General features: G+C 38.1%; 1 protein-coding gene and 1 pseudogene across 1 annotated transcript; one reads left to right on the top strand and one right to left on the bottom strand.

Annotated features, from left to right (window-relative positions):
- Positions 1-367: 367 nt before the first annotated feature.
- LOC113049956 (adenylate kinase 8-like) lies at positions 368-23,415 on the bottom strand (annotated as a pseudogene).
- A 171-nt stretch (positions 23,416-23,586) lies between these two features.
- On the top strand, positions 23,587-25,167 carry spaca9 (sperm acrosome associated 9). The gene is made up of 4 exons (XM_026211577.1): positions 23,587-23,682; positions 23,825-23,983; positions 24,485-24,687; positions 24,801-25,167. Exons 2-4 carry the CDS (start codon positions 23,840-23,842, stop codon positions 25,096-25,098), a joined length of 645 nt encoding a protein of 214 aa, XP_026067362.1. The 5' UTR covers positions 23,587-23,682; positions 23,825-23,839; the 3' UTR covers positions 25,099-25,167.
- The last annotated feature ends 1,478 nt before the right edge of the window (positions 25,168-26,645 follow it).

The raw sequence follows: 26,645 nt of genomic DNA, 5'->3' as shown, positions 1-26,645 counted from the left end.
ATTATATAAGATATACATTGCAGCACGTTGATACCATAACCCTAATCAAATTATGGTTTTTATTAAAATTCTCATATTGTTTTCTCTTACTTTTCTTCGTGGTTTCTTGTCCTACTAATCAAGCTAACTCTTAATTAATACCGAGTACTAGAACAATACTTCCCTGTATTTAGATTTAGATTTCAGTGGAATAAAAACTCCATGTCATCTGCAAAAGACAAATTTTGTTATATTGTATACTTGTATACATTTTATGGTATAAAGATGTTAGGTAGGTATAAAGATTTATTCATATAATTTAAAATCTGTATGACAGCCTTTCGGTAGAACACAAATAGATATTTTAAAGAATGCTGGGTCCCATTTACTACCATTGTATTTTTGTCCATATAATGGAAGTCAATGTGAACCAAAACTATTTGGTTACCAACATTATGTATTGCAGAGAAGAGACAAAGTCATACAAGTTTTGAATGACATGTTAGTAAATGATGACAAGTTTTTCATCTTTGGGTAAACTATCCCTTTAAGCACCTTTTCTATCACATTTTATAAAGCTTAAATATAAAGCTTTATAGCATTATAAAAATTGCATCACATTTTTTTTCTACTTAGTACAGATTTTAAATAAAACCTTTGTTGAAAATCAGTATTTGTTCAGAGTATAAACAGATTAGGGTGCTAAAGAGAACCGGGGGAGCTCAGGGAGTACTTCCTCATTCAGACGCTTTTCATTTTTGTTGCCTTCTCCCTTTGGATATACACTGGCCCTCATGTTTACATATTCAGATGCATATTCTGGACCTCATCTGCTGTAATTAAGTCAGTGCCTGTCTGTCATAGCACACTATCTGAGGGGAATTTAAAAATCAGCCTGTTAACATATTCCTCTAACCAGTGTACTTAACTCCTTTCCCCCCAGTGGGAGTCATCCAGTGACCTCAAAGAAAGGAAGAGAGAAGAAGAGCGAATTTAATAATCAAAGCAGCATCGACTGGTTTCCTTAGCAGAGGACCACTGAAGCGGGACTAATACTGCCCACCACAAAGGGTCTGACCAGTCTGCTTTTTCTCGCTATGTTAATTAAACATACGTTGAATTAGCAGGTGCCATGCACTCCTGTGAGTTCACACACGGTCAGATGGCAAGAATAACTACACTGGTTGGGTAATATATTTTTCCCATGAAGAATTTGGAGACATGGCAGCTTTAATTTAAATATAAGATAAAAAAAATATGACTGAGAAAAGATAACCAAGTCAAATTTAGAAGCAATGTATTAAGTAGCCTAACAGACTTACAAAGTGTACAAGATGAAATGAACATTAAAACTAAAATGTATTCCAAAAAAGAAGAAAAAAAAAAACAGTTTCCATGCCATCTCAAAAGTTTATGCCTTTCTTTCTTTTGTGGAACACAAATGATTTCTAGAAAAACAATCCATCTTTGTGTATTCATATAATGTAAGTGGATGGGACCATCAAAGTTGATGCAAAACACATGGAATGAACACATACAACACCAACAGATGAATCATTGTCTTCTAAAGCAAAACAATAAGTGTATGTATGTATGAGAAAATGTTATTTAAACTTTTATATATACATTAAACTATAAACCATGGCTCCCAACTGTTTTGCATCACCTCTTGCACAAATTTTACGATGGGTGTAAGTCTCGCTTAACAACGTGCTGAAGTTTACACCAAGTGTAAGCTCATGAACCTGCATTTAACAGCTGTCTAGAGTGGCAATGGTTTATAGTATAAAACGTTGAAAATACTACTATTCTTACACACACTTTTCATTTAATTTCAGAAGACACTGATTTATTCACAGTGGTTGTATTGGATTTTCTGTGGATTTTGAAGCATTAGCTTTGAGGGTGCCATTCACTTGCATTACATGGACTCAGAGAGATGGATTATTTTTCAATTTTTCTAACTTTTTTTTTCACCAGAACAAAGAAAGTCCTACACCTGGGATGGCATGAGAGTGAGGAAATGATGAGAGAAAATGTTTTTGGGTGGAGTATCCCAATAACAGTCTTTAGCACCCAAATGTTTCTCGGTATGACAGGATTTTAGGTAGTTGGCTCACTAGCCTACACTCCAGTGATTCAAACACAGTGTGTGGGTCCTGGTCAGTGTTGATGTACACTGCCTGTGGGTAGAAGGCCTGCAGGTCCACTGCATGGTTCCAGTACTCCTTAAGCCTCTTTAGCAGCTGTGCCTCTGAATGCCGAGGGTTAAATCAAAGCCAGGACTGCACTTCCGAACCAGAAGCAGGTTTATATATGCTGTGTTACCTACAGAGTTTAAACGCAATTTTCAAAATGCAGATATGTGTTTAGTGGAACCTAAAGGAATGAATTCTTAACACAAATTTACAAAGTGCTAAGCATATTCTTTCTCACCATTCTCCAGTCACTGGATCCACACCCCTAAGTGTTACCCTCTCGATAGCAATGTCATCAGTTATCTCCAGGAATAGGACCCTAGAGAGGAGAGAGGCAGAGATCATGTGCAAGTCTTTTATGATACCTGTGATCCTCTCAAATTGACCGGAGAAAAATAAAAAAGGTATTAAAAGCCAAAGACATAGGCTATTAAAAGTGTCATTCAGAAACAATGGGGAAAAAAATTAGGCTTGGGAACTGTTATTAAAAAAATCCATTAAAAAGAGAAAAAGAGAGTGTGATGTGTCTGCAAAAATCACATGTCAAGTAAAAACCATATCAATCCATTATTCCATTATATGAAGACTTCATATAACATTCAGAGAAGAATAATCATAATGCGCTGGCATTGAAGCTAAATAAATGATGAAGAAAATAATGGAAAACAGAGACACTCTCCTGGGCTATGAGAGGACTTCAACAGAGGAATGTTGGGGTTTCTACGCAGGGGTCATTATGCTTTGACATTGTCCAGACACAAAGTGGGTCTAATGGTGTCGTCAGGTGTGTGGAGGGTGGGGAGGGGGTGATACATGCCCTTCTTGTCCCAAATGATTTTATCCAGGCCTCCAGAGGATGGGAACCTTACAGCCTCTACCACTTTATTTAATTTTTAGCCATCTAAACATTTTACACAGACTGAGATTTTTGTGAAGTGTAATTCTGGGCCAGTTCAACTATAGATAACGACCAATAGGAATTTTACATCACAAGGCCTTTTCCACAAAAAGGGGTGAGAATAGTAAGGAAAATAGGAGAGATCTAAGTTGGTGCTTTTGATAAAATATTTAAATGTCTTTGTGTTCCTGGCTCTCAGTACCACTGTGAACCACTGGGCCCTCTCAAATGGACAAAGGAGACATGGTGCTTTAACTGACTATTAGTCTGGTCTGAAAATGCAAGATATTTGATGTGTTTAAGAGCCATGATAATGTGTGTGTGTGTGTCTGTGTGCGTAGGTTTAATTATTTCAGAAAAAGGCTTCTCTCAATTTTTAATGAATATTTGTCTTAAAAAAGAAATAATAACTACTCTGCAAAGCTATTAGAATTAATATTTATGCTTCCTCATGAAATATTTATAAATGTGGAGGAGCAAAAAGGAGGGTGCGTTGTGTCTGAGGCTGGAGGATGGGAGGGTGGGGGCTTGTGTTTGTCTTTCTTCTCATTCTCCCACTTTTTATGTGGGGGGAGCTGTACAAGATGAATTGATTTACATTAGATGTTTCTTACATGGCAGCTGGAGATCCTCTAACAAATGACTGACTAAAACAAGGCAGATAACAAGAGTCTGACAGTCCTTAGCTGCTACAAATGAACACGAACCGCGAAAGCATATCCTGCCATCAGTATATATATATGTGTGTGTGTGTGTGTGTACGTGTGCATTTTTATTCTTCCACTGGTATACGATATACATTAAGTAGATGGTAACCTTTGACCCTTTTGTTCTTCAGTTTCCTCGCTGAGCTGAAGTGACTGAAGAAGGTCTCGAGCCATCTGATCTCTCTGAGTGTTGCCACTCCCGTCAGCCCCTCTGCTTCCCTTTCTATCTCTCCAAATTAAGAAATTAATGAGGGAAAGATTCTTTACAGGTGGCCACGGCAATGTTTACCACTGATTAAATTGTAATGCTGCCCCTGCTGTATAATTGATAAGCCAATCAGAGGAAGTGTTGCCTGATTTGATGGGGAGCAGACACATGAAATACATTTAAGTAATAGAGAGCAAGAGCGCAGTGGAAAGAGAGAGAGAGAGCGAGTGAGCGAGAGACCGACCAAGGAAGAGACGAGAGCAGGTAATTGGGCCAGACTCTTAGATTACATGGCTAATTGCTCTTCTTTATCTACCTGTCACAGGTAGCCATGCATATTTCAAAGCTCCCAAAGACTCTGATTGTTTGCAAGCGTGTCAAGGCTGTAAGAGGCTGATGACTAGCCAAACTGGAGAGTAGTTAAAGACTGGTAGGAGGGGCTGGAGTGAGATCAGCGAAACTGAAGTAGTAACAGTGACCTGCCGTACAGATTAATCGTGCAAGAGGGATTTAGACATGGGTCTTTAGAGAAGCTCATTTATTTTGTGAAACCTTTCACTTCATAGTCATTTAAAAGTGACATTTGACTTGAAAATTTAAATTATGTCATCACCCTTGTGCTCCAAACCTCTGTGACTTACTTTATTTGGTGGAAAGCAAGAGATTCATTTTTGAAGAATATCATAGCCATTGTTTTCCATATAATGAAAATTAATGAGAGCTGTCAAACTATACAATTACAAAGAAAGCAGCATAAAAGCGTTCTATATGACTTATGACATATGTGATATACTGAATATTTGAAGTCTTTTTGAAGTCAAACAATAGAGAGAACTCGAGAACTGGATCAGTATGACTCATGAAAGAATCACTGAAACCTGTTCATGAACCAGGGCCGATGTTAAGATTTACTAACTATCACAACTTTTTGTTCCTTCTGTTTCACAAATCTATTGCACAGCTTTAGAGGTTTTGTAATACAGTGAGCAAGCTGTAAGAACTTATATAATACTTTCATAGTACTTGTACCTTTTTGTAATTTTACAATTATTATATGAAAAAGAACAGCCAGCACATTCACCTAAAAGTTTTGAGAATTTTAATTAATATATGTAAATCAAATATATAACATTAAAATAAGCTAAAACCTCAAATATAAAACACTAATAATCTTGTTTTAATTCCCCACTCAACAACTTTTTAATTTTTTTTTTACTTTTTTTTTTTAAGTGTAATTTTGAGACCTGGAAAAGTCATATCTTATAACTTTAATAATGAATATAAATTTTTATAGGTATGCAAAGATCTAAAATATTTTATCATAAAAAATTGGGAGGTAAAAATGCTTTTCAAATAAATCACAAATGACTGGAAAATCATAGGGGCTTCAAATAATGTTGTCGTCGATGTGGGGCCGTACACGCTGCTTTGGGGTTCATATTGTGTACAGCACAGGATAATCTTTTAGACGTCCTTCTTAATTGAAAGTGTCACACATCCAGAGCCAACAGTGACTGATCAGCTTTTGAAAGAGGATCAGATGATTGCACCATCAGAAACCAGAGCAAAGGTATCCTCATTTATCTGATGAGGGAACTTCATTAGTGAACATCCTTTTTCCTTTTCTTCCTTTTTTCTTCCTTCATGGATCAGGTAACTTCCTTTACATGACCAAAGACGGAGCGCAAACTGTAACAGACAGCCACTACTTGAATCACCATCCACTACAAAATATTCAGCAAGGCAAATAGGTCATTATTGTAAGTATACTTGACCAACTCAAAGCCAAAGTTCAGAAAAAGGTACAAAAGCTGCCATACCTTTTCAAAAGTTGCAATTTAAGGTCCAAAATGCTATCTTAAGGGTACATATTAGTACCTAAATGGTACAAATTTGTAACTTTAGATAAAATGCCGCCCCAGTGACAGCTTTTGTGTATCTTGTCTATAAGTCTACAATAAATATGTGTATACAAAAAAACAAGAATTAAAAAAAGTTAAGATTGTTATCATTTTTTATTATTATTATTATTTTTGCAACAAATTAGAAAAACCACTGGGTTTTAATCCACTTTACCATTTAAGTAACTGCACAAAGTTTGTCAATAGAAGCTAAAGATTCCGGTGCCACATGAACATCATCATCTTGGCACTTAATGCAGGCAATGCCTCTCTGTTAATGAAGCCCTTTCAGGAAATGGGTAAAGGGATCCCTCCAATCTACCCAGTATGCCAACACTGCTGCACTCGGTCCCCTCTCCCTTCTGTCAGTGACACCTATTAAATGCCCAAGCCCTGGCACGGCTCCAGGAGGAGCTGACTTATTCATCCTCACTAAAGCCTGGTAACCAGAGAGCTGTTAACTAATAAAGCTGTCAGGTACAGTGCTGCCATCGGGCCATCATCGGCCCATCGGAAACATTATCTCCCCATTGTTTCAGGGCCAGGCTAACCGCGGGCCTTCGAATCAATTACGCTAATGCTATGTAAATGAGGTCTCCTGCCATTAGCCCAAACAACATGGGCTGTTAATGGAGGAAATAAGGTCTTGCTACACAGGAGTGGCGAGGGAAGCGGACACCGTAGCTGCTTGCTGATCTCTGGGATCCAATCTTTAATCCAGAGAGCACATAAAATGGGGAATATGATGAAAAATCATAATGAGTAGCAACAGAATATGAAACAGGCCCTTTGGTGATCATGGTCATTTTTCCCAATGTTATTGCACAGATTTGTGCTCCTGCTCATGTTTTTGTGTCAAAGGAGACAGAATTGGGAAATGGTTATTTTCACTGATGACCAAAAAAAAGTGAGCTCTCTGATGAGGGGACACACACACACACACACACACACACACACACACACACACACACACAGAGGACAGGTTATATAATCTAAGTGCCATCAGATCCTCCAGTCAAGCTGAGTTAAGAGAAATCAGAGAGGGCAATCTGAGCTGCGTGGTTACACTCACTATTTAGGATAATAGAGGAGACACGAAAATCACAAATAATAATCTGAATGATTCACATAGTGCAGTTTATTATCTCCTTTACAGTTTTGTTTTTGTTTTTTAAACAGCTACTCTATGTTGACAGTACATCTATGTTTGTCACTGTGAAGGTGCTAGATCCTGTAAATTAATGGGAACACAGTGGATAGATAATCTATAGTTTGAAATCGATACAGGACAGAACTGAATGTAAACCATCGGTTCTGAAAGTGTGGTGAACCCACAGCTCTCATATATAGTGCACTTCTGTACATGTGAATACACCATGCTTGCATAATTGCATAATTCCTTGCCCACTGTAACATTTTATTTTTAAAGAAATTAATATTTATTTATTCAGCAAGAATGCATTAGAGTGTTATTGTCATTTTTATTGTTATTGTTTTATTGTTATTGATAAATTCTATAAAATTTTGTTCTTTTAAACTTTCTTTTCATCAAATTATCCTCAAACACTATATCATGGGTTCCACAAAAATATTACGTAAAAAAACAAAATAATAATAATAATAATAATAATAATAATAATAATAATATTCAACAGTTTTGAACTGAAGACTCTTTAGGATAATAAAGGATAAATGGTTGCTGCAAATTCAGCTCTGACATATAGTAATAGGAATAAATTACATTTTAAAATGTATTAAAATGAATTGTATTTAATGTGTCACATTAATTATATATTTTTTAAATAACTTATTTTGGAACAACATGAGGGTTAGTGAATTATCACACAAATCACAGAACTGGGTAATCTATCCCATTGTGCCAAAAATGCTAATAGTCAATCAGATTATGGTGGTGGCAGTGCAGATGGTTTTTTTCTAGTTTCAGAGGGAGAAACAAACTGAGAAACATTAGCTGTGTTTACATGCACCCTTCTAATCTAATCGTAATAGGACTAAGCACAATCAGAATAAAAATGTCACATGTAAACAAGTCAATCGGATTGAATCGGCTCGATCCGACAAAAATTTCGATTGGATTGTAAGGGATGGTTTATCCCTTTTGTAATCTGAGTGAGAGGACATGTAAACACATCTACTGCGCATGCGCAGTGACGTAGAAAAAGCGTAATGACCACAGACAGTAAAAGAAATAGACACAGCGGCCCCATTGGATTCAATGGAGATAAGTGAAGTCAATTAGAAGCACGCACTTCCTGGGGGCAGGCGTACTGCGCAGACTCAAACTGAGCTTGATGACGTAGATGTCACGTGAGCAACCTGTAAGTCTTCTAATCGCTGTGCCAAGAGAAATCTGAATCCCCCAGCGAATCTTGCAGAGAAGGGGAGCGTGAACAGGAGCAAATTTTGGTAAGTATTCTGATTAATTATCTCCCTTGACTTTATGCCTCCGCGTCCCCCCGATTGCCTCATAGAGAGTAAAAGATTGCCTGCGAGCTTCTCCTCCTGTCCATACAGTAATTTCTCTACTGTGGGACAGAGAGTCGCTGGTTATGACGCAATCGTTAGCCTATTTTTTTTTTTTTTTTTTTTTTTTTTACTGCTTCTACGGGACTACTGTTTTTTCACTTTATTTTTACACATTTTACTTTCACTTTCATATAGCCTTCCATAGTTATTGAGTAATACATGCTAAATTTCAACATTTACAGCTATTTAAATCAGTTTATAGTGACTGATATATGATATACTGATTTGGTATGAAATTAGACTCTTGAAGTTCTGCTGCCTGCTCCACATCTTGAGGAAAGCCATGGAGCACCCAGTCTCGTGTGGTACAGTCCATCCTGCTCAGTCTCTCTACAAGGATCCGCAGGACTATACTGGATGGCACTTGTGTTGATTAAACCAAAAATATGGTTATCACCTATTTATTCACCTCTTCCTAATTAAATGAGAGAAGTACAACAATACAAAGAGAGTAGAAGAAATCAAATTAAGGCAAATTAAAAACCTCAAAAAAATTGAAGCAACAGGTTTAGACTCCTGAGAATCAACTTGCTGTGTCCTTTGAATGACACTCGTCCTATATACAGTAAACATGGGTGTTCAGAGGGGATTTACCCCATGAGATGCACACACAAACACACCTGCTTAGCATTTGTTTGAAATACTGTATATGTTCCTCCCTGTAGGATGTCAGATCACAAGTGTTATAGATCTAACGGACGTGAGAAAAAGCCTTTCATTTGTTTACTTCTTCCAGGTACTGAAAGAAGAATTTATGGAAAGAAAAAAAGTAACAGTATGATAACTTTTTGAAGTATGAAAGATGCAGATATAGGATGCAGTTTTAAGGCTTTAAAGTACCAAATAAACAATTGATTGACGCTGATCCAAAAACACATGGGCACAAGCGGACAGAAACCTAAATTAATGTTTCTCTTAAACTGAGGTACAGGGCATTTAGAAAGCTGGAGTGCCCCATATTAAGAGAATTAAATTAAGGAGATGGTCTGAGGAAAACGGAACCATCATCTCTATGCTAAGTATCAGCGATCTCAACATCAAGCGGTATTGTCAAGGACGTGCCTTTTGTTTGTATCTATTAAATCAAGGTGGTTTATTCAGATGTGAGGTGATAAATAATTAGCAGACACTGTGTCATTTAAATTCATGTATGTACATTTTGTCTTTTGAAGATATTTCACTGGTCCCTCTCAGACTACAAAAGCAGTCAAAGGCTGGCTGACAGGCAACATAAGCGAATTGTTTAAGGGGATGATGGCACCTCTTAAAACCGAAGGAAAGTGCAGTAGAGGAGGGTGGCACTCATAATACTACGGGAAAATTAACAAGAGCGGCGGAGGACAAACAAATAAAGAGGGTGAAGAGAAAATAGAACAGCATTCTTTAAGGAATGCAAGCTGGCACCCAGGGGGGTCCCCGCAGCTGGTGAAAAATTAAAGTCGACGGTTTCAAACTGTCCAATTTCCACATCAAACGCACACAGCCTCTTGCCTATCTCTGCAGCCCTGCTTCAAACATCAGGCAGCCTGGAGAGGCTTCCTTTTCTTTCTTTCTTTCCTCTCCTTCTTCACTTCTGCTAGGACTATTTTTTTGGTTTGCTTAATAATCCGGATTCTCAAATCCCAGAAGCACTGTACTGGTTACACTAGCCACCATCGCTCCATCGCCTAATTATACCCCTGTGAGGCCATTAATCAACTTGTAAATTATTTAGGCAAGCTCTCTGCCTCAAATCTTCACTGTCACTGGAAAAGGAGGAGAGAGAGAAGGCACAAACCCCCCCTCTCCCAGGATACCACAGCCCTGTTCAACAAGGCAATGGAAAACGAGCTAACAAAACATTTACATAGCATTTCTTATGCACACATTGCTACTTCAACAAACATGCAACATGAATTTATGAACATACGTTGCACGTGACAGATACTGCTAGCATTGAAAAGATACTTAACAGATCCGACAATCATACTGGGTGTTCATGTGTACTCATCAGAGATAATAAATTAACCTAAGTTGAGTCCACTCTCAAGAATTCTTCATGAGCCGTAATAGATTTTTTTCCTACAGTATTTCAAATAGTAAAACCAATATGAATTGGTAGCACTTAATAACTTTCATTAATAAATCACAAACATTGGATTGTACATAACAGAGAGTTCATGTACAAATCTGAATATTTCAGAAATATGTATAAACATTTAATGATGTAATTTTTTTGGAATGTACTGTTGTAATAATGTTATCCAAAAACTTTAAAAAAAAAAATGAAATATTAACCTACTTGTCAGCCAGGCATAATATAATATAATATAATATAATATAATATAATATAATATAATATAATATAATATAATATATAATATATAATATATAATATATAATATATAATATAATATAATATAATATATAATATAATATATAATATAATATAATATAATATAATATAATATAATATAATATAATTTTTCCCTGTACAAATATGAAATTCTTTCTGTATAAATCTGCTTTGAATCAATCTGTATTATATAAAAGGCTATGTAAATGAATGTATATATTATATTATATTATATTATATTATATTATATTATATTATCTGGCTGTCAAGTAGGAGTTCAGGTTCAATACTCAAGCCTATTTAAATGAATAGTTCACTGTCCATCCATCCATCCATCCATCATCTTCCGCTTATCCGGGGCCGGGTCGCGGGGGCAACAGTCTAAGCAGAGACGCCCAGACTTCCCTCTCCCTAGCCACTTCCTCCAGCTCTTCCGGGGGGACCCCGAGGCGTTCCCAGGCCAGCCGGGAGACATAGTCCCTCCAGCGTGTCCTAGGTCTTCCCCGGGGCCTCCTCCCGGTGAGACGTGCCTGGAACACCTCCCTGGGAAGGCGTCCAGGAGGCATCCGAAATAGATGCCCGAGCCACCTCAGCTGGCTCCTCTCGATGTGGAGGAGCAACGGCTCTACTCTGAGCTCCTCCCGAGTGACCGAGCTTCTCACCCTATCTCTAAGGGAGCGCCCAGCCACCCGACGGAGAAAGCTCATTTCGGCCGCCTGTATCCGGGATCTTGTCCTTTCGGTCATGACCCACAGCTCATGACCATAGGTGAGAGTAGGAACGTAGATTGACCGGTAAATCGAGAGCTTTGCCTTACAGCTCAGCTCCTTCTTCACCACGACAGACCGGTACAGCGACCGCATTACTGCAGAAGCTGCACCGATCCGTCTGTCAATCTCACGTTCCATCCTTCCCTCACTCATGAACAAGACTCCAAGATACCTGAACTCCTCCACTTGAGGCAGGAACTCTCCACCAACCTGAAGTGGGCAATCCACCCTTTTCCGACTGAGAACCATGGCCTCGGACTTGGAGGTGCTGATTCTCATCCCAGCCGATTCACACTCGGCTGCAAACCGTCCCAATGCACACTGAAGGTCCTGGTCTGAGGATGCCAACACGACAACATCATCCGCAAAAAGCAGCGACGAAATCGTATGGTCCCCAAACCGGACACTCTCCGGCCCTTGGCTGCGCCTAGAAATTCTGTCCATAAAAATTATGAACAGAACCGGTGACAAAGGGCAGCCCTGCCGGAGTCCAACATGCACCGGGAACAGGTCTGACTTACTGCCGGCAATGCGAACCAAGCTCTTGCTCCGGTCGTACAGGGACCGAACAGCCCTAAGTAGGGAGCCGCCGACCCCATACTCCCGGAGCACCCTCCACAGGATGTCGCGAGGAACACGGTCGAATGCCTTCTCCAAGTCCACAAAACACATGTGGACTGGTTGGGCAAACTCCCATGAACCCTCCAGCACCCTGGAAAGGGTATAGAGCTGGTCCAGTGTTCCACGACCGGGACGAAAACCACACTGTTCCTCCTGGATCCGAGGTTCCACTATCGGCCGAATTCTCCTCTCCAGTACCCTGGCATAGACTTTTCCAGGGAGGCTGAGAAGTGTGATCCCCCTATAGTTGGAACACACTCTCCGGTCCCCCTTCTTGAAAAGAGGGACCACCACCCCGGTCTGCCAGTCCAGAGGTACCTCTGAATAGGTACCACAGTACCTCTGAATAGTTCACTGGAAAATGTTAATTCAGTTATCATTTAATCACTTTTATGTCATTCCAAACTTACATGAGTCTATATACTGTATATGCTTACTCTTTTTGCTATGTTTTTTTTTTCATACAATAAAGTCTAATGTTGTTTTGACCCCACTGACATTCTAAGTATCTAATTCTGTGTTACATGGAAGAAAGAAGTTCAGGTTTGGAAATGAACATAGAGTGAGTAAATGACAGATGTTAATTTTTGGTTGAACTACTGATTTACAGCTAAGAATATGAACCGTAAAACAATGAGATGACGTAGCTCTTTTAAGCAATGCATGTTTGATTTTTTGTCTTCCTTTTACTATTTTATCAATGAAAGTGTCAAAAAGGCGAAAAGTTAAAACATACATGCTTATATTCTGGGAGCTGTATCCCATGAGAATCTTTATTAAATTAATGAAAACTTGCTCAAGGCGAGTGGCTCGGGCAGTGATTGACAGTCCCAGTGGCTCAATGCTTTCTCTGAGGGGCGGGACTATAGATATATATTTACTTATGGTCTCTGAGGGATTTAAAACAGAAAGGTGTTGGGCAGACACAGAGGGTGTGAGATAGGAAGGGTATAACAATGATGAGGATGGATGAAAGATCACAGATAGTCAAGACATCTAGACCATTAAGGTGTGTTCAAAATATAAAAGTACTGGCTGTCTATAGTAAAAACTTAAGAGGCCAGCAAGCACTGTGATTTAGATTAAAAGTAACAAAACAGTCTGCAGAACTATATACTGCAAATTATATGATAATCATTTAGAATGCAGTTACCATAAACCAATGTCATATAGTATGTGAATATAGCACGACATGTTCACCAACCAGACTGTTCTGGCTGTAAGGGGTCCAATTATCTGGTCAAAAGCAAGAAACAGAACTGTGCAGCTTACAGACTGGGGTTTCACTTGTTCTGTATGATTGACCCATTTGGCAGTAGGTATAGAGGAGGTGAGGAGGCATACCTTGCTGTTCTGACTCCAGGTAGGGTTTAATGAGCTCCCCCATATGGCTCTCATCAACTGACACAGCCTTCAGAAGCTCACCACAACAAACTACAGAGACCGAGATAAAAAGAAAGTTTAAAACAAACAACATAAAACTATGGATGCTGTACAATGGTTTACTCACTGGTAATTATTTACCCTTTCTCGTGTTGCTCTAAACACTTATGCTGTTTCTTTGCATGACTTTTTGTGTTTTTGTGTTGTTTCGAAGCTTGACAGCACCTGATCACAATAAACAGTCACTGTGTAGCAATATCTACAGTACGTAATGATTCTTTAAAAATGTCTACTTTTGTGTTCCACAGAAAAAAGTAACAAGCAGAGTTGTTTGAAACTACGTGAGGGTGAGTAAGTAATGACAGAATTGTACAATTTAGCTAAACTACCCTTTTACCAATGTTGAATCCTGCAGATAAGAAAGAGTACAGATGGAAAAGTGTCAGCAGAAGTTGAGGAGGAGCTTACTGTTGACAATGCCATATTTGTGAGCAATCAGTTTTGCCTTAAGACTCTTTCCTGAACCTGGGGGTCCAAACAGTAGGATTCTGGGAGTGTAGGGTGAGGCAGAATGACGTGGAGTACAGACATAGTTCAGCACTGCAATATAAATACAAAACTATCAAATGAACGCTACATACACAAAAACATGTCAAGCAAATAAATGAGAATATACACTAAATATCTATTATTATCAGTGCCACTACAAGTACATTAAAGATACACTAATGTTCATCACTGCTCTATTTATGTAGTCAGCTCTATTAATATAGTAAAAACCGTAATATTGTGAAATATTGTTACAGTTTCAAATAGCTCTACTACTATAATATATTTTAAAATGTACATTTTCTGCAGTCTTCTGTGTGCTGATTTTGTGCTCAGGAAACATTTCTTATTATTTTAAATGTTGAACACAGTTGTAATGCTTAACATTTTAGTGATTTTTTTTTTTTCAGGAATCTTCGATGAAGAGAATGTTCAAAAGAACGGCATCTACTTGAAATGACCCCAAACTTTTGAACTGTACACATGATTACAAAACATGTTTGTTCAACCAAACACAGATTAAATATAATTTTCTCCAAACCTGTGGTGACTGTTCAGTACCGTATCATACTTTAATACAAAACAACACAATGCAGGCACAGATAGATTCTACTGAATGTTTAATGGAGTAAGATAATAGAGCACATTTGTGAGGCTGGTGACAGCCCATTCGCTCAGATCATAAACAGAGATTGCCACTAAACTGAATATAAAGCCACTTGATTAATTAATCATTAGAGTCTTCCTTTCATGTCCACGGGGGCATTTGCTTATAGTGTGACATCCACGTCGAAGCCATCTGTTTGCAGTTGGGTTTCACTCACAACAATGCTGTTTGTCTGGAACCTGCGCTGAGCCGCCATTCTAATATGCAATGATTAACAACAGCCTGATCATTACTAATGAGTCTCTCTCATCCAGCCCTTTATGCTGCTAATTGTTATACAACAACATGATAAATGCTTAATATGCAAAACATGTTAATGCGCTAAAAGGCTAAGTCAGGGGGAAACTAGCGACGTTACAATCAAACCGCATGCTGAATTAGCACTAATCAAGATTTAAGATGACAGCCTTATTGCTGTTTGCTCCTCAGTATGGGTTTATGAATGTTTTATGGCAGAGTTTATCTCAAATATTTATTTAATGTCCTCCATTTAGACGTATAAAGAAAATCAGGTGCAGTTAAGTCGAGATTAAGGCATAATGGCACACTGTCCTAAATCTACAATTTACAAATCAAGCCCACAGCGCAAAGCCATTAGGCTGGAGGGCTGCTTTCTTAAAAGGTACTCAATGGAGCATTTTGGATTTAATACTAATGTGCCATGAGACTAAATGAGCATTTATTTCCCCCTAGATAAGCCTAAAATCTATGAGAGAGAAAGAAAGAAACCAGTCCAAAATTGTATTTGAATTTCTCCCAGCTCATGTTTATGTAGCTTGCTCGAGCTGGCAAAAAATTGTGAAAGTAATAGACAGACATGGATTTATGACAAATATCTCTAAAAATACCGCTCTTAACATAGAATGACTGGCTATCAATTCCACGCATACTCATTCGCATGATAAATATTCATCTTTATTATTAAAAACTGTGGTATGAATTCCACAAAATGCTGCTAACCTGCTTAATGCTACAGTCGAAGTGATGTCTGCAAAGAATGGTTTAAATATTCACCACCTAGCTCTACCTCACAACTAAAGGAAGGGAAGTGACAAAATTATTTTGTCAAGTTGAGCAATATAATATTTAGACAGGTTGTATTCAGATGGTTTTAATGTAATTGGCGAGGACCGCTCATCCCTGCCCAGGTTCTCATGGGATAGTCTGTGCCTGCAGAGCTGCCTGAGGCAACCTCCTCGACTGGCAGAGTGCCTGACAAGCAGGTCAATCACTGCCTCTGAATGCAGCCGATGCGATACTGACCTCCGATCAATAGGGGCAGTAGATCTCGGTTCATCACAGTAGGTGATATTAGTAGAAATGTTTAAAAAGCTCTAAATGGAACCCAGTGACCTATCTAAGCCTAATCTGGAGACATTTTTAGAGATACAGTCTATGTTTTGAATTCAAATGACTTGATTGAATTAGCAACCAATGGAAAATTCCACCTTATATGAATTTCTTACCTCAAATCAGTGATTTAACCCTAATTTAAACACCAATTTAAAGTGACAGCCTGAATGCTACCAAAAATGAAAATCTGGTCACCATTTACTCACCTATATATAATTCCAAACCTCTAAGACCTTATTTAGAAAATAAAAGAAGATATTTTGAGAAAAGCCACTTTTTTTTCTTCTTTTTTTTTTGCCAATACAATATAGTTACTGTATCAAAAATATCTTCTTTTGTGTTCCATGAAAAAAAGTCATTTATTTTTGCAACAGCATGAGGGTGCATGAGTAAATGATGATCGATTTTTCATTTTTAGGAGAAGTAATGGAGATGGATGGTTCTTGTACCAGGCCGGGTGAAGCTGGTGACGTTTACCCTGTGAGAAGACATCTACATGGGCTGGTCAGCATTGATGATCTTTAGGCAGCTGTGGTTTGTGCGCTTCAGAACATGAGCTTCTGTCTGAAACTTCTGCAGCTTTTTGGCTATAAGATTAGCTGGCGTCAGTGTACTGGGTGTTGCTAAACACTGTTCAACTTCTTCACTTTCAGCCCGCATGAAGGTGACATTATATACATCTGAAACATAGAAAGGAAACGTGGGTAAGGTCATGTTTTACAGTACACCAGGGTATATGTGCTGAGGAGGAAGTATTGTGGGTTAAATACAAAAAAACTTCATCACAAAATTTATTTTGACAGTGAATCTCCTAAAAAAGATTCATAAACCGAGATCATAAACAAACAAAAGGGAAAATGGCAATTACGTGGAAATGGTGCATTCACACCATCACAAATCTGCAGGGAGCTCTGGCTTTTGTTCATTACAGCTAGGCTTTCCGAAACCCTGAGGACACACAGGGCCCGTTTGGGATTCGGCAAACAGGTTGAGCACTGTCAAGGTCCACAGATAATGAAATGCATTCTAACAAGGGTGCGTGTTGACTGCCTGTCTCTCAGTCCCACTCTATGAACTAAGAAAAGTGTAATGATCATACAGACATTACCTCTTGTGACAGGGTCTATCCTCTTGCCCAAGCTCCTTTCAATCAGGATGACATCAGGAGCTTCCAGCATCACTGTGAGAAAAGAGTTAAAAGACAGCACTAGAGTTTGACATATCCTCTGGGGAGTGATAGCGACTCAGAGAAGGATATTTGGCCGATCTCATTATCGAGTTCTGATTCAAATCTCTTGTTTTTCAGTTGGGAACAAGAAAGTGTTTGGACAACATGCCACTAACCAACATGATCTGGGGTGATGCCTGCTTCCTGTAGACATAGTGCCTCTTCTAGTGTCTTGGGAATGGCTTTCAAAACCCAGCCCTGGACATACAATGCATGTTACACACATCCTTCTCTTGAGTAGGAACAAACAATCTGCTTTAAACAATAACCCAACTCTCTGGTGACAGAGTCCAACTCTGCTATTAACACAGCTGAAACCTTGCATTTTGTCTTAAACACACACACACACACACAATTTTTCTGTTTACATTTCTATAAATGCACTTGCTTTTCCCCACGGTCAACTACTGTGCTTAAATTGTTGTTTAAAATTGTTTTCATATAAGCAAAACAATATTCTGCCTGGAAAAATACTTTAAAAAACAGTAATAGGCTTTGAATGAATAATATTATATGAATAATTCATATAAATTGCTGCCCTGAACCAGTCTAAATAATGAATGTATAAATTGTTGTATGAATAAGGAGTAAAACTGGCCCATATGGGGTCTCATGCAGGGAGGCAAATGGAGGGTTAAATCCATAAAAACCTTGAAAATGTGCCTAATTCTCCAGCTCTTTCCACACTTCTCACTTAGCAATAAAAATAACATAAGAAGAAAGGAAACCGCATGCATATCATTCATTAGCTACAAATCCATAAAAAAATCCTCCTCTCTAATAGTCTCCTAAATCCCAAGGCTTGCTGTGCAATGGTGCGGTAAAATAAAGAACAGTCAAAGAACCATCTCCCAAAAGTGCTTGTTAGGGGCCAACTTATTACTGCAGCGAATAATCTTAAAATAAATAAATATATGCAACAAACATTTATAGATCTAAGTATTATCAGAGGAGCTGTGGGTTTTTGCTGCCGAGTTTCGAGTGTCTGTTTGATATCAGCCTTTGTTTTTTCAGGCTTTGATCTTTAACGGCAAACCTATACTTTGCTTCACCTGATCTCAGCGCGCAAGTTTCCTCCCACTTACTTTCCCATTAAGCATTTGATTGCCTCTGTGGCTGGGAAGCCCATGAGCAGGGCCTGACTCACAGATTGCTTGAAAGGCCTCTAGCCTACACAATATAACTGCCATGAATATAGGAAGGATATAGGGAAATACAGGGTGGATGTAAATCAAGAGGGCTCTTGATTTACAACTGTCAGTACACACAGGTTCTTTACACTGGCATCTTTTATTTTATGCAGAACCTTAAACGTCAGCATTTCTAGAAGAACATGCTGAAATAATATTTATTACAGAACACACAGACATCAGCTGAGGATTAAATACAAATAAGCAACTGTAGACTTTCAGAAGTTTGACAAGGAGACCGACAGGTAGAGTCCAAACTTGCTTCAGTAAAACTTCTGTACACTCTCTCTGCACACATTAACTCCTGCGCACACACATACATCTGAACACAGAGCCCCACTGCGACTTGTTTCATTCCGTTTCATCCCCACATCAAAAGAGGCCGTGGTGCAGTAGCAGTGGGCTCAGACAGAGACCCCAGGACTGCAACATCTGCAGTGAGGCCAGCTATCACAGAAGGGACATGCATGGAGCAGATGTCACCAGCCAGCCCAACAGCAGGCAAGGCAGGGGAGCAGAAGCGGCGCCCTGACATGTCACTCACAGACCCCGACACGCAGCTCCTCCACACAATAGACTGACAATATGGCAGCATGAGTGGCTGCAAAACACCCCACTTGACTTTTACAATTAGATCTCAATTAGTTGTTCACTTAGCTGTTAACCACTGATTACATGGTTAATTTATGTTTTGTGCTAGTTTTTTAATATAAAAAATTAAATTAAATGCCAAAGAATGCAACAGAACCCAGGTCTCATGATTTTTTAAAAAAAAAAATTTAATTTGATATGGCATTTGAAAAAGGCTGGAGAAACAATGAGACACATCAGTTATGGCTTCAGAGAATTCAGCTTTTGCCATTACAGGAATAAATTGCATATTAAAATGTATCAAAATAGAAAATAGTCTATTTATTTCACAATATTATGTTTAAATATGTTTTGATTAAATAAATGCAGCCTTAAATTGCATTAATTCTTTTATTGTTGCTTATTAACTAAATCAGAGTATTATATTTTTTTAAAACATGTAAAACAGGTAAAACATGTCCGTAAAGTATTATCTGCATTGTGTGTTCTTAAAAAGTTTCAATATGATTTCATTCGCAAACTTTCCTCGTTTCTCCCTCAAAATAGAATTCCAGACGCTATGCAAATTCAAACGGCATAACTTTATTTGGAGGCCTCATTAGGGATCCAGATGACTGTGACATGCGCCCCATGATCTTTCTTTCTTTCTTTCCTTCCTTTTTTTCTAATTTACTTTAGGGTCCATCTTGTTTTCCACGACTGAAAGGCACTCATTAAATTGACATTTTACTTTAAATCACTATTCATTACCTATGCTCCCTCTCTTCATTTTCCACAAGTCTAAAGTTTTACAAACAGCAGCCTCATGAGAGAACGAGAGAGCGAGGGAGAAAGAATTAAGACAGCTTGAGAAGCAGTGACAGGCAGAGATGAACTAGATGACCTAGATTAGGCATGATTAACATTCATTGTTGCTTAATTTGGAAAAACAGGTAGACAAGCACACACACACGTAGGCATCCGTGGCAGAGCAATTAAGCTTAGCTGTCTAGGCTCCAGTGGTGATGTGACATGTCAATCATTCCATTCTTTGGCCCATTTAAGTGTGTGAGACCATGAGATGAAGGCTCCTCATGGTGAGCCAGAGATTCTTTGTCAGGTGTCTAAATCTACAGAGGAAAAACTCTACCTCAATCCTCCGCTCATATGCAGATCAGTCGGAAAGAAAAATAATTAAATAACCTGATAAATACTATCAGACAGTTTGCCTGAAGGGATAAACATCCATTACTAGATTCAAAGCAGTCGCTAATCACAAACTACTGAGATTAAAAGGTGAAAGTTAAAGGATGCCAAGCGGAAAAACTTTCACGATGGGATTCTGGGCTGAGTAAAGCCATTTGCGGAGTTTAGAGAGGAATAAAAGGAGATGCTGTTTGGAGTCGGACGATTTACATATTCCTCCGTGCGGCCGCACAGAAGAAACTGACACTTCAGAGAAAGACACGATCAGGGAGACCGTGATTGATTGTGTGATTTGATGGAGAGATGAAAGGAGGAATCAAAAGGGTGCGAGATCTGAGAGTGTACGTGAACGGACACCTCAGCGGTGAGGCTCTTAAGTGGCATTAGTGCTGAGATCACATGTAACTGACAGCCGGTGAGGGGCCCTCTGGTGATGAAAGGTTTCCTCAGAGAACTCTCACCAGCAGTCTTGCATTCCCCGAGACCCATCCCAGCAGTCCTCAAGGGAGGCGGAGAAACACATGTCTAATTATTTATCAGAGAAGGTTGAGTGTAAATAAAGAAAAATTACAACAAATTATTTGGGCATCACGGTTGTAAAAATATACACAGTTCAAAACGCGGAGGTTATGTGCAAGTTGATGATGAAAATCTGTTTCTCACACTTTCTTCCCCCCCCCACATTTTAGACAATTTGAGTCAAACGCTCAGTGTAATTTTTTTTAAATTATTAACAAAAGAAATAAGGGTAGAAAAAAAAAAAAAAAGTCCTTACACTTTGAACACAGTCTAGTTTTGACAGGCATCGCTGAATCAACTGTCTCCAGTGGTCTTTAGGGATCTTCTATCAGACCAACAAAAGAAGTGAGTAAATGTTTTATTAAAATTCAATTATTCAACTTTTTTTTTTAAATTATTATTATTTTTCTAAATCAGATCCTATATATTAATATAATGTTAAACCAACATCCAACAGAAACATAAAACAGAAATATAAACCAACTGACCCGTCATTCGTGTGCTTCAAGCACGAGCTTCTAAACCTACCTGAGATATATCTGTTCTATAGTAAATGACTGTCGGTGTCCACCAAAACAATACAATTATTATTAAACAAATTCAAATATGCCGTTGAATATCTAATTATTTATGACATCCTCTGCTGCTTTCATCTCACTGTCCTTTGTGAATTTTGTGAAAATGATAATAATTGGAATCTTTTGGATCGTTCTATTTTAAACTCAAGGCCACGGCGAGTTTAAGTGAGAGGATAATTAGAATAATTAAACCATTGGGAGGCCCTTTTCCTAAGCACATCTCTCTCTTTTCTTCTAATTCTATTCAACTCTGCTGATTTATCGACTAACTAGCCTGCATTGCATTAGCATGATCAGACTTCAGACAAAATCAGTTCTATGTCTTTACAATACCACGGAGACAGCAATTACTGGCATCCAGTGTAGCAAATGCTGACAACATTACCTTTCCTACTTATACATCTAAAATGGATCAAGCCATTCCAGACTACTTTTCCTTGAAGATAGTTTGCCATTAAGCAGTAAACATGTTGTACACACACGCTTACAAACAGATCCCCTCTTCTAGACCTCATAAAATGACAATTCTATTCATAAATGTCTATGATAAACATTATAGAAGTATGTGTGTTTTCAAGAGAAAGGACAAAGACTGCGAAAGATAGACTCCACCTGTTTTTTCCCTTGGTATTGCTGTGCAGCCCTGTCACGGTCATCCTTTAAGACATCACTAAAAGTTACGTGAATAGCCTGTGTGTGCTCACACAACAAGAGGACAATCTGCAGCACCATATAAAAATGACAGACATGAAAATACTCTGAACACATAACGCTGTACAGATGACTGAAGCAGTATTGGGATCTCTGAGGCCTGACTATGGTGAACATCAGAATGAAATGTAAGTCTGATTGTTATGACAGGTGTATTTATAAATAAATTTCAAAACTGAAGTTTGTACAAAATAAACAAATGTAATGTTATTTACAGGGAGAACAGCACTAGCAATTCTGGATGACACTTTAAAAGACATAAACGAGTTAAAAATACACTAGAACAGTTCGATTGTAGCAAAGTTCAAATTAATTGAACTACTACTGAAATGATGCACTTACTGTGGTTCTCTTCCCGGATGCTGGAGGACCTAACGATTTGATTCTTGGCACTGGAAAAAATATATTTATTGAAATTAATGAACTGTCCACAATTCATTACTGACATAAGGCAACTTTATAGTCAGTTAAATCTAGTAATGTATTTCTAGCTGAGATCAAAAAACATTTCTATAATGATGTTAAACTGCCTATTTTTCTGAACAATGTTAAATGAGATGGAAATTTACAGCTTCTTTAACTTTACGCTTTTTTATATCATGTAATACTGCGCCATCTTGTGGTAAAGAATATATTACCATAAGATAAGAATGTACAGTATAACCTTAATACTATCTGATTTAAATAATAATTAAACAAGAATAGTAAGGATTTACCAATAGTACAAATACAGAAAAAAACATTACCAACACTGTCCTTTTTCAAGAAGTTAATCAGTTATTGAAAGGGGTCCTCTGGTTTATCCACCATCAAAATTTTCCCCAGTGTCTGCAAATGTTTCATTTATTTGATTAAAATTGCCTTCATAAACTTGTTAAAAATTTTCTAGTTAAATGTCTATACCTGGACCAGGTGAAATATGTCATGTTTCTCTGCATAAATGGTTATTTCAGGTGGGATTCTGAGGGGCCGACTCGTCGCATCCATCACTGAAGAACACTAACGTTACACGACACAGAGAGCATACCAAAGACTTTGACATCTGTAAATAACTGTAAAAACGTGAGTTAGTTCACAAAGACAGAACTTCAAACTAAAAAACACATAAAATAATCTTTTATGAGTCTGAACGTGTAAAAAGCGGGAAAAGACTCTTGAATTTATGTAACGTTAAACTGAATAAGGAGGTTTCTGGGGCAAGGATGAGACGTGTTTTAGGACAAAATACCAGTGAACAAAATAATTTTTGGATTGACAAGCGGAAAGAAACGTACATCAAATTTGATGAGTGTAACGGGAACCACGTAGTCAGTCACTTGATTAAAAAGGAGTTACAAATTAATAAATATATTTACTGTTACCTTGGCTTGAAACGTTAGCTGTTGCTAATTAATTGTGCGCATGCGTTTGTTGTTGTTACTGTTTGTTGCCAATGGTAACTTGGTCAGCCAATCACCATCACGAGAGATCACAAGCATCATACTCTTGTTACTGAGCAACGCAAATTAAATTACACAGAAACAGTAGCGACTTTGATAAACCGTTATAATACGTACTAAAACAGGTAAGTTACATAAATATTAAGTTACATGCGATGAATACTATTTCTTTATACAATATGTTAAAATCGCTCATCTTCTTTAGAATGAAATTCTGCACTAAGTTCTAATTCTGCACTTAAATACCGCGGTATCCATTTTAAACAGGTTACTAACACTGAGATGACTGACGTCAGAGAGCAGATACTTTCCGTTGAGCAGAAGTATAAACTTTTCAAACAACAGCAGTTTATATTTATAACGGCTCTTGAGCGCTCGAGGGAGAACGCCAGGGACAAAACTGAGCCTGTCTCCACCGTGACACAGGTGAGGATTTACACACACTTTCCAAAGTGATCACACTTTACGGTGTTATGATCAAAGATTCTTATAATTTCTTACAGCGTCTGCTAAATGCCTCAATGTAAATGTAAAATTACACAATAACCACACTATTTTTTTAATGTCTTGAAAAAGGTCTTATGCTCAAACAAGGCTGCTTTTATTTCATACAAATACAGAAAAACAGTAATGAAATATTATTACAAGTAATTATTTTGGGCATTGTTTAAAGCAGCCAATACTACATTCTTCAGTGTCCTCAGAAATATTTTAAACATGCTAAATTGGTACTCAAAAAACATTTCCTATTATTAATAAGGTAGCTGTGTAATGTAACACCTTACTGACCCCAAATTTTCAAACCTATAAATTCCACATAATATTATTGCTTATTTGTTGCACTAAATACAAACTAATGTAATCACACGGACCGTAACACTGAGCTTAAGTTTAACCTTACTAGTAAATAATGATTTTCCTCTATAGGTCCAAAGGTACATGAATCACCACTGCAGCAATTCCACAGACAGACGCATCTTCTCACTCTTTTTGGAAATTATTTCTGATCTTGAAGGTATTTTAAAACATCTGGAGACCTCACTGTCAAGCAAAAACACTTCTAGTGAGGGCCTGAACACTTGCAGGGAGATCCTGAGCCTCAACAGTAACATCAGTGAGCTAAGAGCACAGTTAAGTGACGGGACAAATCACACTAGTTATTTAAATTTATATTGAATTTATCCAGCATAAGGATGCTATAGTTTATTTTGCACATTGATTGAAATCACATGGTACTTCACAGCTACCCACACAATGAAATCAACCGGCTAAGCTGTGATGAAGCAAGAAATTTCTATGGCGGGATTGTGAGTGTGATTCCACTGGCTCTAGACCTCCTCAACACCTACAGCAGAGGAGGTGCTCAACGTGTCACTCCAACAGCTACAGAAACATCTCAACAAACAGTTGCAAAAAATGCAGAGATGGTTGAAGGCCTTGATAAAGATACCAGTAACAAACTGAGTAGATATAAAGAAGGTGCAGGTGGCTGGCATGCTGGAAAACCAGCCTGGAAGCCACCGGGAAATACAAGGAGATAAAACACTTCTTTCAACACTTATGCATGTATTGCAGTGAGCGGTCACACAAAGTATTATTAAAAATACAATTACCATTTTAAAATCGATGACTATGACAAAAATGTGCAAAACATATATTTTATTTTTGTTGATCATAGCAAGTAGGACAACACAAATCTGTTTTCTCAAATTCAAAATAGTCTCTGGTTACCGGTTACACCCGTCACTGTCTGGTTGTACCATAGTTCAGATAACTTTCAACTTACAACTTAAAAGGTATTAATTCACCCCAAAATGAAAATGTTGTCATTAATCACTTACCCCCATGTCGTTCCAAACCTGTAAAAGCTTTGTTCGTCTATTTTGGAACACAATTTAAGATATTTTGGATGAAAACCTGGAGACTTGTGACTGTCCCGTTGACTGCCAAGTAAATAACACTGTCAAGGTCCAGAAAAGTATGAAAAGCATCATCAGAATAGGCAGCCTATCTGCCATCAGTGGTTCAACCGTAACGTTATGAAGCGCCGAGAATACTGTTTGTACATGAAGAACACAAAAATAATGACTTTATTCAACAATTTGTCTCCAGGGTCTCTCCGTATCACCATAGTGCCATTTTGGAAAATATAAGAGCATAAGCTGCCTGTGTTCAGTTCATATTCTCCAAAATGGCGCTACCGTGATGCATTAATTGGGTTTTCTTCGCGTACAAAAAGTATTGTCGTCGCTTCATAACATTACGGTTGAACCACTGATGGCAGATAAGCTATTCTGACAATGCTTTTCACACTTTTCTGGACCTTGACAGTCAATGGGACAGTCACAAGCCTCCAGGTTCATCCAAAATATCTTAAATTGTGTTCCAAAGACGAATGAAGCTTTTACAGGTTTGTAATGACATGGGGGTTAAGTGATTTTCATTTTGGGTTGGAGTATCCCTTTAAGGTGATGGACAGACTTCCTACTTTTTTCAGTAAGGCATTTCGTGAAACAACAAAATGTTTGAGAGGGCTTTTGGTATAAAAACAGAAAGTAAAGTCTGAGTGACAGGGAAACGAAGCACAAGCTGAAAGACAACCCTCGTAGTGAACTGTGATAAGAACGGTCTAAACAGGAAGAAAAATAGCAGTGATTTCCATAGTTTTCAATTCTTATTGTAAACTGAGCCATTTCCCTAGCTGGCAGGCTTTCTTTGCACTTCACATATTCCAACAGCACTTCACATATTCCAATTATATCCTGCACTGAAAACAAACCCTTGGGGCAAGTTTTTTTAGAAAGAGACAAGTATATTGCTCTGCTAAGGTTCAGCAATCTTAAGAAGGCCTGAATTAAAAAAAAAAGAAGAAGTGCTTTTACTTCAGCCAGCTGCAGCCCATTATAAGAAGCCTTTTCTTTGCAGATGGGATATGACCTGTGTAAGACAAAAATGAAAGAATATAATAGAGGGACATAAGCCTTCTGGCTTATAGAGAGCAGCTTCCTTTCAGAGTTTAGTGTGTCAAACTATTGCAGTGGCCGTATTTTGTACGCATTTTGTCTATTAACACAAGAGCATTCACCCA

Source organism: Carassius auratus, chromosome 30 (genome assembly GCF_003368295.1).
Source record: "Carassius auratus strain Wakin chromosome 30, ASM336829v1, whole genome shotgun sequence".
Taxonomy (NCBI): domain Eukaryota; kingdom Metazoa; phylum Chordata; class Actinopteri; order Cypriniformes; family Cyprinidae; genus Carassius; species Carassius auratus.
This window is presented reverse-complemented; position numbering and strand designations above follow the sequence as displayed.

What these genes read in the sequence shown, in the direction of transcription:
- spaca9 (XM_026211577.1), top strand. Translation starts at nt 23,840, where the DNA reads ATGACTGACGTCAGAGAGCAGATACTTTCCGTTGAGCAGAAGTATAAA. An exon ending in CTGTCTCCACCGTGACACAG is followed by an intron (nt 23,984 to 24,484) that starts GTGAGGATTTAC and finishes TTTCCTCTATAG; the next exon opens with GTCCAAAGGTACATGAATCA. An exon ending in ATCAGTGAGCTAAGAGCACA is followed by an intron (nt 24,688 to 24,800) that starts GTTAAGTGACGG and finishes GGTACTTCACAG; the next exon opens with CTACCCACACAATGAAATCA.